At 43.3% G+C, this 15,489-nt stretch overlaps 1 protein-coding gene across 1 annotated transcript in view; it reads right to left on the reverse strand.

Moving 5' to 3' along the window:
• The window catches only part of ZMPSTE24 (zinc metallopeptidase STE24), a 165,496-nt gene that overhangs the window by 88,612 nt on the left and 61,395 nt on the right, over window positions 1-15,489 (reverse strand). The window contains exons 5-7 of the mRNA XM_086921435.1: window positions 14,102-14,254; window positions 3,862-4,003; window positions 1,848-2,041 (exon numbers count right to left, since the gene is read on the reverse strand). Coding sequence (XP_086777561.1) covers window positions 1,848-2,041; window positions 3,862-4,003; window positions 14,102-14,254 — 489 coding nt within the window. The remainder of the gene's footprint in view (window positions 1-1,847; window positions 2,042-3,861; window positions 4,004-14,101; window positions 14,255-15,489) is intronic.

Consider the following 15,489-nt stretch of genomic DNA (forward strand, 5'->3'; position numbering starts at 1 on the left):
AAACATCTGCGGTCCGATAACCCGATACCATGATCACTTTACATCTTTCTTTATGGGCTACTGAATTGTTATCATAGTTCACCTTTGAGGAAGATCAACATCAGTGGCAGCTGCCACCAAGAAGCACGGGTGAGAGAGGGGGATATAGAAAAATACATTTAAAAAGGTTACTTAGCTTGCTGCAGGACCGCTGCCTTGCGTCGTCATCTTCTGTTCCTGCTTGAAGCAGGAAGCACACCCAGGCCCCCCTAAGCCAATCACAATGCTGCAATGCAGCGTTGTGATTGGTTTGAGTGCAGTGGTTTGGTGCTCAGACAGGCAGTGGGAGCCTGTGCCTGTTCTCCACCAAGGCTGTGTGTGGGCTACATGCAAAGTGCGCATGACTGTTTGGTTGGCCCAAGATTGCTGGCCAAATCGTCATGAGCACTTTAGTGCCCACCACTCCTCACCCTGCAGGCTGTGACGACAGCCAAGCCCCTCCCCCAGTCAACCTGCCTGACAACGGAAAAATAAAATGACAACGTAATGTTGTTATCATTTAATTTTTTCTTTATCCACTGCTCAAAATGAAGTGGGGCGTCGCTCCTTCTCCACCTTAGCGGAGGAGCCACCGCTGACAACAATGATGCATTAAGATATTTGCGGCTCACATACACTGTAAATAGAGCATTCCTATGCACAGGAACAATGCACCCCATAAGTCTGGCCCTCCACTTCCTCTGCTAATAGACAAACCCAACACACCAAAGTATGACCTTCTGTTTGATGGGATCAAATGCTAAAAAGCTTCAAAATCATCCTTACTCACACACTGTTTTAAACCTACCTCCTTGACACCTATTGTTCAACTAACGGGATATTCAGTGCTACTACCACTTGCCGGTGGCCAGTACATTAATAACCAGCTGGCTCAGTTTCAGACTAGGCTGCTACACGCCAATGGTAAAGCTGTTGGTGTTATGTTTGGCTTTCAAAATCAAACCAGTTACTTCTGCATCTCATCGCCACATAAAATAATGTCAAGTGCATTATCGTGGCAGAATCCTAATTGTTTGAGTTAATAACAATAATGCAAGGAGGCATCTAGTTTAATGCGCCATACCCGCGTCTCACTCAAAAACAGATATTACTGTGTAACCTTGGACTTAGGGGACAGATAAGCTAGAAGAATGCCAATAAGAGAGTAACCTATACAAACAACAAGAGGTCTATGCCGGGTGCATGTGGAATAGTGGTCGTTGTGCACAGTGAAATGCACTTTATGCTCAGGATGAACACAGAGGTGGTAAAGAAGTGCCACATTTTTATTGTCTCCACATCATCTTAAAACATGTTATTCCTGCTTGTGGTGACAGTGAAATTATCAAACCAGTACAATAATTCTTTTGCTAAAGCAGCTCTTGCCTGAATAACTTATCCCTTTTGTTTAACAAATAAACATTTTTATCCACAGCTCCAAGCTACATTAAACAAGATTATATGTTTACTATACTGATATAGATACAGCACAAAAAAGTAAGTAAAAACACTAAGCGAGATTACTCAAGTGGCAGAGTTACATGCTTTATCCTACTTTAGTTCATTGGAGGATGGACACAAGATGCTTGCAAATGAAAAGGCGAGCCCGCCAAGGATACATAAATTCCTATTTTCACCAGCTCTCACAATGCCTCCAACTGATATGGAAACCCAAAACAATTTTTATGGATTGGCAACTGAGAGAATGGGATGCAACACGCAGTACTCGAGCTAGAACTTTGATTCTTCATGAAATAGGCCAGTGCCATCGAGGAGAAAGCATTAGGATAAACCGATTTAAAATGATCAGAAAACCAACAAAAGCTTACTTTTACTTTGGGTTTAATTTCTTCATTATCTGAACCATCTCCAGTTGCTAATGTTTGTGTGTCAGCGTTGGCCTCTTCTCCCTCTTCCTTGTTTAGCGGAGAATAGTCTTCCAAGAGGGTATCAAACAAAACAATTCTTTTGTTTTTGAAAAATCCATAGAAGTATGCATTGCTGTGGGAGGAACGCTTCGACCCTAAATGAAAATACAAAAACAGGCTCAAGTTATGCTTGAATATTATTCCATGACCATCAATTGCAGTCCATTTTGGAACAAACACTGACCTGGAAAGAATCCATCTTCAGGAAGTGCATAATTCTGACATATTCACTAAGGAACAGTGACATTCTTTCATAATGAAGGCTTTTGTATTATCTACATTGCCTGTGATACTGTTGTACGAACACCCAAAACTGTTTGTGGCCACAGCGAGAGTCGGCTTGGTAGCCCACAAGAGCAGAATGCCTTCTATAAAGAATGAATCCACAACAAGGAGTTGGCTGCATTCTCGACTACTGTGCTATAAAAAAATACACTTGCAGTGGCCACAAGCAACATAAGTAGCACAATAGGCAATGCATAACAAATTGAGGGCATCAAGGTTGGCACAAAGTAGCATACTCTTTCAATTCTAGTTTGTTACCTGGAATCCACAGCAACTTGTCACCAATCAAAAGTCAGAGCGAACTGCCTGTAGGTGTCCACATCAATGCTAACTCCATCAAACTGAAATTAAATGAGTCCTAGTAGAACATGAAAGGAGGTAGACCTCTTAAGCCTTAACTAAGCTTGAGCTTGGATGACAGACATACCGCACACATAAAAGTAGGGACAATTTTCAAGCCTCTCCTCAGAGCCTATACACCAACAAATCAGTATGAACAAAGTCTACATTGTCATAATAATTCAGCATCCAATGCACTAAGGATTAAATACTCTAAAGTACCAAGCATTGGCAGAGCCAATATCTCTCAACTACGATACAACAGATACCGGCTTTGTCTATGTTTAAATCCAAACCAAACGGTGCATAACTTTGCTCCAGAGTCTATGTTAAGCCATAGACTGCTGTGCAGTATGGCATGAAGATCCTAATGTGATACTATTTTGGAATATCAGGGTACGAAATGTCTTTGGTCTCACCAAAACCACCAATGGTCTGCAACCTACCAGTCAAGTAGGGAGGCTAGCTCGAGACAAGCAATGCAGTAAAGTATGAAAAATGTACAAAGTGAAGGGGTAAAGTGTGAAAAATAAAGAAAAAGAAAGAGTCACCGACACCATTTCCCTGCTCCACAGATAAGCGGAGCTAAGCTGATGGAGGGGACACTTTATGGGAGAGGATGAGTAAGCTAGAAGACCAACCAGAGTGGCCTTACCACTGACCAAGGCTTGATAGAAGGGCATCTTGAACAGTGGTATGAAAATCAGAGGGTGGAAATAACCGCATTATCTGTAGAAGTGATAAAAGGCGGAAGGTGCAGGTAGAGAGGAGTCTGCAACATAAAGTTCACTGAAGAACACGTTTGCAAGGCTACCTAACTTTATACACAACATTTTTCAAGGCCTGGCTTTCTTAATCTACTGGCCTATTATTCCATGCTGGTTCGGTCAATAGAAGCTGCATATATAATGTCATATAACATTATTTCTGTAATTCTCATAGAGACCAAATGTTTTGCTTGAATTGTTGTTTAACATTCTTCTTTTAATAGAAAAGTATTACGTAACTGATCTTTTGGCACATGGCATTTTCACATCCCTATCCATATTATGGTGTGGCTTAAGTGAAAGCTTGTTCAAAGGCTATCTAATTATTGCACGCTTCCAAAGCGAAAACATCCAAACTACCATGCCACATGAACCAATAACTTAAATGCATCCAGTGACATATCTAAAAATTAGGCAGGTTTGAAAAAACAGCCCCTCTAGTTACAACGGAGTAAAAGTTACAATGCATAATAATTTGTAGTTCTATAAATGAATAAAATCACTTTTCAATTTAAAGTTTTTACCTTCTACAACATATACTTTAGTCAAAGGAAAGTCAATGCTTCTTGCCATGGTTTCAATGTCTTCCTTGAGCTCTCCCTCTGGCAGCGGGATGAATTTATCAAACAAGGGTGCAATATAATCAGCGTAGATTGTTACAAGAACCTGTAAACACAAGTATTAAGATGTTAGTGTCATTTTATCACAATTACGATAGGATCAAAGAAACAAACTGTAAAGCAAACGCTCCAAAACATTTTTGATAAGTATGTGGTTGAGTACAGGGCTCGCTTTCTAATTACAGAGATTAAGGCTTGTTAGGTCGAGCCTAGCGCAGCGCGCATGCACTGCTCTTGGAGCTGACCTCTTGGAATCACTCGGGACTTGTTCGGAAACTTGTGCATGTACTGCACTGTTTCCAATGAGCACTCGTGTATGTACGGCCTCCACCTTGCGGGAGCGAGCAGCGGGCCATCTGTTTCCAATTATCACGCCTGCGCTGGTTTACTTTTGCCTGTCTCGCGGTTGCGTTAATTGGAAACAGATGGTGGTCGCGTTCACTTTTGAGGCTGCGCGGTTCATTCTATTAACTTTGATGCCTATTCCCCCCTCCCACCCGCTCCTCAGCAAACTGCTTGTTCCTCCTTCTAATCCAACTACATCTGCAGTCCCCTTCTCCACAAACATAACTTGCTCGGGCTCTTCATAATTTTAGCTGACTGGTCAAAAACGTGTCTCAAAAGCAGCATGGGCGCGTTGTAGGATTTACACACTCAAACGAGGTTTGTTCCTTTGTAATGTTATCTCTATATTTGGATCAGAATCGTTCCAAACTCAGCATTCCTGAGCAAGGGATACGGCTGCTTGCACACACGGCAACTTAAAAGACTGACTTCGGCAATTAACTTTGCTGTAAATCTGGGGTAAAAACTGCACAGAAGTCAAAACGTACACGCAACATTCAAGATATTAAGTAAATGATGCCTTCGACTCGAGTACCGATGGAGGAACCCCTGCAAATGACAATACAAATGAATATCTGATGTCGGATCGATACAATCACTGCCAGCTAGGCCCTTTCTTTCGGAACTTGAATGCGAAAAAAAGTGTACCTAAAACACCACTCTGTAATGCAGGGAACTTTTAAATAACTAATATCCGTTAATGTCCATTTTAAGTGCTTAATGAACACTCTTGGGCTCGCGCTCACCCTCTCAGCTGATGAGATACACGGACACCTTTTCCTCTTCACAAAGCAGGAGGGAGAATCTGTCGGAAAGTGAAGATATCCAATCCATCTATTTGAAGAAGAGCATCCATACTGTACTAATACGCCCTTCCCCAAGCAAAATAATGTGAATTTTCAAATGCCTGGTCAAGCCAATACACTGGTATGTACAACATCCAGGTACCTGTCGCATCTCCCAAACAGTTCCCGCTCAACTGCCAACATTTCCAGGTGCTCGTTTATTAAAATTCGAAGTCAATTAAAATGTTTTTTTAATAAAAATGGGAGTATGATACAAGTGGACAAAGCTCCATAATTGAGTTTTATATCTTTTATTATTTTTGCGCAAATCACGCAGTGATTATGACGAAGAAACGCAAATAGGATTAGCTTTTTTACTATTTCTACCCTACCGCCGTTGCGCTAAAATATTTCCCTTTGTACTTAAAATGGGTTAATGTGCGGTTAAATACCAGATCTTGTAAACACAGTTTCGCTGCACATTATCCTCTTCCTAGCTATTTATGGAAGCTTGAATGTCTTGTGTGTTAGCCAGACACCACACTGGCGGTTTATACTGGAAACTTTAAATGTGTATGTGCCATTCGCTTTTGATGTGACTCTGACATTTTTAACACTGATAGTGACATAAAAAAAAAAAGTGATGATCAGTGGTTCACGAGTTAGCGTCCTGGCCCGACGATTCAGCTGATGTGACTCTGTGGCAGAGACATTTTTAACACTGATAGTAAAAAAAAGTGATGATCAGTGGTTCATGAGTTAGCGATTCAGTCTTTCTTCAGCAGAAGTACATATATTTAATTAAGATTAATTTCTGGGTTCCAAAGGGGAAAAAAATATAGGCATTCCCGCGAGGCAGCACCTCGAAGTAAAGCATCAGTTATTCCTCATTCCACAAGCTCTTCAAAAGAACAAAAACAAGCATTGGCATAGCCAATAGGTCTTGCTTTTGGGACCTTATAAGTATATAGTTATGCAGCACAATATCCTTGGTGGACAACATCAACTGTTGCATTGCTAAACACTTAGAAGGTCCCAAAGGCGAGAACTGTTGGCTATGCCAATGCTTGTTCGCCATGCCACTATGTGTCTCAATACAAAATAACATGCACCTTAATGTTCCAGTTTTTGGGGATAACTGACTTCTCGAAGAGGGGATGTCAGGTTTGAAAGGAGGATATAGAGATGCCTTCCATGCCTTATAAACATCTACAAAAATCACATTAACATGAAGTCAGCCTAGAGATGTATTACTCGATGTTAAGTTATGTGTATTTGTATAGCACACAACTCACCCGAAAGGGTATCCTGGCACATATTTATCATTACCAACATGCATTAAGTGGGAGCAAGCCAAATAGCCTAGAACTTATGACTACGTTCAGGATATTTTAGAGCCCTTATATGGCCCTGAGCCAGTTCTTAGGACCAGTGTTTTAAGTGGGGCCAGACCCGGCAGCAATTAAAACCGGACCTTGGAATGGGTCCCTAACATCCTCTTTATTCACATCCCTAGCTTTACGGGAAGAAACACCAATCGATTCGTGAACAAAGTCTCTATAAACAGTTACGGTAATGTGAACATTACACATTTTACATTCCTTAAGAGTGTTTGCCTTTTCCAGTATTTTTTTTTGATACAGCATTTGGGGCCAGATGTATGAACAGAGTAATTTGCGACTTGCAATTTGCACTCGATTGCGCGTCCAATTTACAATGTAAAACAGTGTCAGAGACACTGATTGTGATTCCCAATGAGGTCGCAAAATGTGAGCCTCATGAATATTAATGAGGCACTCGCAATTTGCAACCCCATTGGGTATGGCTGGCCCTCCAAGTGATGTGGCCTGCTGGGCTCAGCAGACCTCCATGTCTGGGACTGCTTTTCAATAAGCAGTTTTTTTTAAATACATGCCGTTTTCCTTAAAGGAAAACGGGATGCATTAAAAAAAAACAAAAAAAACATTTTTGTTTCATTTTTAGGTCTCGCCTGTCGATGCGCATGCGCATCGAGCAAGCGAGACTATGGTGGCTTATCCACTCTTTGTCCAACTTGCAAGGAATCGTGGCGATTCCTTGCAGTGCCCGTGACTTTTAAGCTCAATGCGCATGCGCATTGAGCTTAAAAGCGCGTGCACATGCCCCCAGCCGCCTGCCTCACCTACTCTCCCGCCCCCTCACTTCTTGATTGCACGGCCGCTAGGCCGTGCCTCCCCTACTCTCCTCCTCCTACTCTCCTCCCCTCGCCGTCTGTTCCCGCACTCCTCCCACACCCCCGCTCCGCCCCCTCCCCTGGTTGCCATGTCGCGTCGCATTTCTCCTCCCCCCTCCCCCCAGCCGCCTGCCTTGCCTACTCTCCCGCCCCCTCACTTCTTAATTGCACGGCCGCTAGGCCGTGCCTCCCCTACTCTCCTCCTCCTACTCTCCTCCCCCTATCTGGCCTTCCCTCCGTCTGTTCCCTCTCCCTGCTCCGCCCCCTCCCCTGCCCTACCCCCCAGCAATTTGGCCTTCCACTGCGGCGTCAGGAATGGCAGGCGTGGTTTCGTCTTCCTGTGCCACTCGTGCTGCTATACCGGCCCATCGTCTGTCTCCCTCCTCGCCCCGTCGCTGTATCGCTCGTTACCCACGCTGCGTGGGGAGAAGGGGCAGGAGTTGCTTTTCGGAAACTCCCAGATCTCGCTACTTTTCTGTGGTCTTCGTTTCCGCTTGGGTTGGGAACGTACCTTGCTGGCATACACCTCTTGGGGCACGGATTTCTTTCACCCATACTCTGGGAACGGCCTGCCAGTAGTACTGCTCACCCCCTTCAGCAGGCATTTTCCTCCACGGCACACGCAGAGGTGCTGGCGCCGCTCCCGTCAGCCGCGGGCGGCATGCTTTGACTTTCTGCTCTGACCCCCACTGCAGCAAATTCTTTCAGTTCACTGCTGCGCGGGGTGAGGGTGTGCAGTAGGTGTCGCAGGGCACTGTGCGACGTAGCTTAAGGACACTATTCACTTGTTTTGCGGGTAGGCTCTGCTTCATTTTTCAGAGCCCGGCAACTCTCCTCACGCTGCGGGCTCATTCACTCCACCGCTGCAGCAGCTTTGGTCACACGCTGCGCACCGGGGGCAGGGGTCGCTACAGGCAGGCCGCGGGTGGGCTCCGCTGGTCCTGCTTCATTAAGGGGACAACCTCTGGCGCGCTCGCAGTGTTGGGGCAACGTATCTAGTTTATAGCGGGTGGGCTCCGCTTTGCACGAAGTCTCGGCGGCGCTAGCTGGCGGCCACCATTATACTGTTCTGACCTTTGCGGGTGGGTTCCGCTTTCGTTGCTGGTCACGGGCTCACCTTGGACCTTTTAGAGACTGTTTTCTTCCTGCCCTATTCTGGGCAAGTGGTGGCTTATTTTCGAGACCCAGAAACGAGGAGTCTTCATTCCAGGAACACTTCGTTCGTTGACGTCCTATAGCCAAGCCAGGTTTTCAGGTTTTGATGTTATCAGTGATTCATTTACTAGGGCCAGCTTGCTCGTTCCAAGGCGAGATCTTTTCATTGTGTGGCTTTCAGGTGTTCTGCGAGTTTCCCTACTCTTCCTCAAACGTTGCCTGCTTATTCTTCCTCGTAGTGCCTGCTTTGAGATTGTTTTGCATTTATACTTTTTAAAAGGGCGCGAAAAAATAGGGTGTTGTCCAGTGACTTTCATTGGAGTCTGGGGATAAGTAAACTAAGAGCACGTAATATCTCTGAACAATGTTCTGTCCACACATAGTGAGCTTTCCTCCCAAACAGGGATTTCTAGGAAATGTGCTTATTGACCATAAGTTAACTCCACTTTGAGGTATTTGTAGTGAAGCTTTCAATGCTAGAAATGTGAGTGTATTTTTGTAAGCACTGAAGCCCTAGCATTAAAGATGATTCAGGTCAGCGTGTGTATTGTATGAAAAGTGTATCGTACAATCTTTTTCTACATTATATTTCTGCTTTGTCCCCCAAAATTTAGAACGCCTACCCCTATGATGCCTCTACATACAAACCCAAAAGTGGTTTAGGAAACAATTAACGGCTACCTTAATTTGTAGGCAGTTGTGTTCCTTATAACTGAGCATGCCAGTGGACCAGATTTCTAATAATAGCACACTTTTTAGCAGCTTGCTAAACTGCTGGTGTCGCGCATAGTGCTTATGGCCTGTATGCCTACTCCTTCTTCATTTCCCTATGCGTGTTCATGTCTGATCTCTTTACCACACCAAGTATATGGATTTGGACATCAGAATCTTCTGCTTCTACTAATGTAGACCAAAGACCTCTTCGATCTTTCAGTCTTTCCATTTTTTTCTCCCGTCTCTTCTTTCTTCAGCTGGGTTATCTCATGCTACAGTGCTCTGCTTTTAAACAGTGTGCTTCGTGTCACAGGTTTTTTCAGCAGCTGAACAGCATGACATCTGAGAGCCAGGTGATGAGTACATGGTATCATTGAGCGCCCTATCTACCAGTGAGGTAACCAGGCACCCTTCCCAGAGACACATCTATGAGATCATCATCACACTCACCCTCACTCACCCTCAACCCCTCACCCTCACTCACCCTCACCCTCATCCTCACTCACCCTCAACGCCTCACCCTCAACCCCATCACCCTCACCCTCACTCACCCTCAACCCCTCACCCTCACTCTCACTCACCCTCACTCAGCCTCAACTACTCTCACTCACCCTCAACCCTTCACCCTAACTCACCCTCACCCTCACTCACCCTCAACACCTCACTCACCCTCACCCTCAACCCCTCACCCTCACTCACCCTCACCCTCACCCTCACTCACCCTCAACCCCTCACCCTCACTCACCCTCAACCCCTCACCCTCAACCCCTCACCCTCACTCACCCTCAACCCCTCACCCTCACACAGTGCAATAGGTCTCAGACCATTTCAGTTAGAGCTTTAAGAAATGTTTATGGCTTTTTTTATTTGTAATTCTTTAGCATTGGCTACAGGAAACAAAAATGATAAACATTTACAAAAAAAAACCATAAACAATTCTAAAAGCACTAACTCTAATGGTGCGAGACCTATTGCATTTCCAATGCTTGTTTATTGGCAGGTAGTGGTCCCTGGGACCACTGCCTGCCCCTAAAAAAATATTTTCCCCTGCTTTTGCAAAAGAGAAGTGGTCCCCTGGGGACCCCTTCCCATTTGCGACTGCATTACCACCCTCTTGAAGAGGGTGGTAAATTGCTAGTGTTTTGCCACCGCAATTGCGGTTGTAAAACATTCGTACATGGCTTGTGAGTCACTATTAGGAAGGGAACACCCCTTCCTAATAGGGAGTCGCAAAACACTATCTTGCAAATCGTAAATTATTTGCGACTAGCGAAATAGTGTTAGTACATGGCCCAGAGGAATCTTACATGCGCAAAGGGGTCGCAAACCCGTGTGCGCAGTTAATTTTCCGTCGTACATCTGGCCCATAGTCACATCTAGGTGTCAGAGCGACTTCAGGTTGTGGATAGGTGTTTATGATTGGCCAAAACTGAGACCTCTGAAGTTGAGATGACGGCAGTACAAGTTTTTAAAAGGGACTGTCAGGGGGTATAAAGGAGTCCAGAGCATATGTTTATCCAATCTTTGGCCTCTCTACAGAGCACAAAGTGCAATAATGAAGTGAAGCAATTGTAATTCGGTGTCTATGTGAAAGTACATGAAGGAGGTACACCGGTGTCGATATTTTGACAACGCTACAGTAAAAGAAAATGCACTGTTTACAGGTGAGTGGCGGTATGCGTGAGGGAAGAACTTAAGGAGCTACAAAGCAGTAAATGCATGAGGCATTGAAAGGAAGCACTGAAAATGAAAGAGATGAGGTGTTCGATATCTAAATGAACGATTTCAGAAATACATGGTGGAAAAAAAGGCTGTGTTTAATATGGTGAGAGACTGCAGAGGAAAGTGGTGCGAAAAGAAGAAGGTTGACTGACAGAGACACTCTGAAGACCATGAACCCTTCTACAGACCTTAGCAATGCTTAATGCAGTCTCACAATTCCAGAATTTAGACATTTTCAATTGTAATTCTGTGTGATATGTCTGGACACAATAACTGAAAACTGACAGTAAGGCACCAAAATACCGGGCGGTAGCATGCAATGGGAAGCGGAATATTTAGTTTAAATGTTTTAAGCCACAGCTTTTTATCATAGGCCACGCCTCTTGGAAAGGATTCCTAGGTACACTTTTTAATCCACACCCCTTTTTGGCATCATTAACACTTGTTTTCAAGTCACTTAAAGCCGTGGTTTGAGTGTGAACAACTACAGCTATATTGATAAAAGTGCTGGACTCCACAGCGATGAAGAGACTCATTCCCAAAAAGCTAATTTGTTACCCTTAATATTAAACTACTGAAACCGTAAATACTGGTTCCTGTTGCGTTTTTATACAATAAAAGTGTCAAAGTAATACTGAAACAACCAGAAATTATTGAAGTTTTTTTTCAAGGTGACTATTCGGATCCCACTATGGCCTGTGAAGGTGGCATAAAGAGGAGAGGGTAGAAAAGCAAGCAGGCTCATACATTTCGTCTTGGATTTTATTACTGCATGTTTTAGAACACCATATTTGTATCTTGCTGGCTTTAAGCTCGACACCCATGATGTAAATATTTTTGAGCCAACAGCAGATACCCAATATCAAGCTGGATAGGCAGAACACTAGGTCTGTTCGAAGGATGTGTTTTCATCATTTACAGTTGGCTTGACTCGCTTCTCCTTCAAGATCATAGCAATGATCTTTGTTGTACCCATTTTGCAAGTGGAAGGGATTTAAACACTGCCTATTTTGGTGTGGTGGACCGATGGATTTCTAGAACACCAAAGGCAGAAGCACTTCCAGCTGAAGACATATGATGAGTAGAGGCTTCACCGCCCTTAGTGACTCCGTACAGTCAGAGGCAAGCAACCAGGCTCAAAAGTAAAAGGCTGTGGTAGAGGATCTTGCCTTGGAGACTGGAGGGAAGACCTCTCTTTCATGTCAGTCTCGTGCAAGGGGTTTCTGAATTTTGGAGGAGATCCACCATTGCTAAGACCATTCTTTTGTTCAGGACAGGTGATCTTCACTTGAGAAGGACTGCTGTTATCACAACTGTCTGGAAAAAAATTAAAGAGAGTTCCCAAACCTCATGATCAAAACAAAGTTACCTTTTTGTACTTTATTTGTAGCGAAAAATTTATTTGAGTTGATTTCATTTGCACATAAGTCTGTTTGTGGTCTACCCTCTTCATAAATATTATGCAGAGCTTGGATATTCAGACCTCACTTGTGGCTTTCCTCAAAAGTTCGATCTCAATATCTTCTGCCATGGAAAGTGAACTATTGCAATTAAGAGTCTTTGAGGAAGAGTATGATCCACCTAGTTTGTGCTTGCACCCACTGGGCCAGCAAAGTTCTCCACTGTGGCTCCAGCTCATGTTCAGATTATATATTGTTGCAGTGTTAATAATCGGACAGGTATGGAACTGGCCAGGACTGATGAATAAAAGGACTTCAGGGCTAAATGTACTGTCCTGATCTTCGAGAGGCTGATACAATAGGTGTTTTTTTTTTAGATGCGCCACTGAAGCCCAGATTCACATCAATGATGTTCAATGCAAACTGCTTGACAAAAGGAATTCTATTTGTCAAACAATTTGAAAGACACAACATTGTAAACTATTATCATGCTCCTGGTGATAGTTTCAACTTGTCGCTCCAACCTTCAGAGATTGCCCAGAAATTATTGTGGAAGTTTCCTGCTATGCTGTTTGGGTAAAGGATGCCTTTCTCAGCCAGTTGTTCAAATAAAGACAAATGCACATTTACTACCATCACCATGCATTTGTAAAAGGCTTTGCTGTACCTCTTGCAAATCCATTATGAAAGGCATGTTGGTGGTTAGACTATAGTGGATTCCTCGGTCTCTTCAGACTGCATGAACTCTGTGATGTACATCTTGTATATGTCTCTTACAAGGTTCCTCCTGTGCTGAAGAAACGTTTTGGAGGTGGCATACCTGCACTCAGTAAATATCAGTGCAGTATACCTTGCAGGATTGGATCTTTTTGGAGTCAGAAGCTTTCCCCTGCTTTTATCCTTTTTGGACTAGAATAAGTTAGATACATTTATTACATGGATTCTGAAGAGGTGGTTTGTTTTGAGACCAAACCTGCTCTGGAGAATGACAGTTGCTATCTTCCAAGAGACCTTGTTGTAGAATATATTCAACGGACGTGTTGATAGCGAGCATATTGCAAGCAATCGTCTGTTTGACACTGATTTGATCAGGACTGAAAATGGAAGTTACAGAGAAAAACATGATTATGCTAATAAATTATATTTTGTATGTTTATTTTGTTAACATTGTGTAGTTCGCGCAACATATTTATGAATAAACTCGTGTAGACTGTATAGAACCTAGGGGAGTCCATGAGTTTTTAATCATTTCTGTTTCAGATACAAGTTCATGATCAGGTCCTAGTTCAGAATGCCATTTAGTGAGTGTATTAAAGTGTTTAGAGGGGAAGATTCACCCGTGAAATTTTTGGCTCATTGAATGACACACTATAAAACCCGAGAAACAGCCAGTCATTTTATTTTTTCAAATGTACCTTCTGTCACTCTTTTCCAACTTTTAATATCTACAAGCTACAACTACCCATCAGATGCCATGTTTTCAAATGGAAGACATACATTACTATGTATGGATGCATTGGAACGAGTGCGCCCTCCAAACATCTCTGTAAACATCAATGTAACCCAAACTTTACCTGCTTGCTCAATTTGTGAGATGCTGGTCACCAATTGCCAACTAAATGTACAGCTCAAAAGCAAACTTGGCTTGTTAAATAGAATTAAGCAGACTATAATACATTTTCATAATTAATTGCAAATTCCAATTAAAATATGCTTACACTGGCAAAGTAAAGACCACTGTGCCACTAAAAGTATCCCATGAGGAGAATGAAAAGCATAAAGGCAAATGTGAAACCAAAACACATACTCACCAAAGAGACAACCAAGGTGAAAAGCCAGGCATAAATGAAAAAGTAGTCGCCACCTATTTTGATGATATACAGCAGAAGTGATGTCACAGGCAGCAAGATGCATTGTGTCACAAGGAATTTCTTAATCGCATCTTTAAAGAAAAACGCCAGTGTCTGGTAAAATATAAAATGTTAATGGCTTTGTTACGAAAATCCAAAAGCACTGATTTGCAAGATGTTTCAGTCATAAGAGTGTATTTTGCTCATGAGAAAAAACACAGATACAAACATAAAAATACAACAGAAATCTATATAAACGTCTTTACTACCATGGCATAGTGGACCCCCCATTGTAGTGTGTTGCACTTATTTACCTCTACAATTGACATGTCATTGGATGGAGGACGCAAGCAAAGATTCATGTTGCATTCTCCAGGAAATACTGCGACTTAAAGTTGACTAATAGCTTAACAGTGACTTTGCCTTAAAAGAACAAATTAATTACCTTCGGTAATGCGTATTTTAGTGGATACTCTACTGAACTGGAAATTCCTCAGCTTTAGAATATCCCCAAGTGGCAGACTGGATCCTGAGGTTTCCACTGCTGTGCTCCCACGCACTGCTAGGTGGTGCAGTGTGGCTCCCTGTTGACTTTGTTCCAAGACATGGACCATAGCCACATACAACTTTCTTGACACCTTTTGCGTCATCGGACACAGAACACAAAATAATGGTAACTACCAGAGTGCAGAGCTCTAATTTGGGACATTTGTAGGTGTGGTAAAAAGACATCACTTCACAGAACGGTCAGGTGGGAGGACAGTGAGGAATCTGTGTATCAACCAGAAAGAGCGTTATCAAAGGTTAAGTAACTTGTTTTTCTGATGGATACATCTAACCGCAGATTCCTTATCCGTAGAACAGATGACAAAAAAGTATCTCCCAAAGGTGAGGATCTGTGGAGTGGATTCAGACCAAAGTATGCTGCATGAAGGACTGGGCGAAATGCCTTCCCTTCAGACTAGGCTGTCAAGCCAGTAGTGCTTTGGGAATGTGCGCACTGACGCCCACACCGCGGCCAAGCACTCTGCATGCTAACGCTGGCAGCCTTGACGGTGGTGGCATGAGTTATGAGTCGTTCGGGACGTTGGTTGTTAGCCAATGCATACCAGATATTAATGCATAGGAATATCCACTTGACAAAGTACTTTGCTGTACCGCCTTACCTTTCTTTGCCTCAGAGAACCCCACAAAACACGGATCATCCACCTAATGCCTTTAAGGCTAAAATATTTTTGGGGTTCAAATTAATGGAGACTCTCCTCATCTTTCAAGGGGTGAGGTCCGACAAAGAATGCTAGGAGGATGATGGATTGCCCAACGTGAAAAGGAGTCACAATGTTAGTCAG

The sequence above is a fragment of the Lissotriton vulgaris genome, chromosome 5, assembly GCF_964263255.1.
Source record: "Lissotriton vulgaris chromosome 5, aLisVul1.2, whole genome shotgun sequence".
Lineage (NCBI taxonomy): Eukaryota > Metazoa > Chordata > Amphibia > Caudata > Salamandridae > Lissotriton > Lissotriton vulgaris.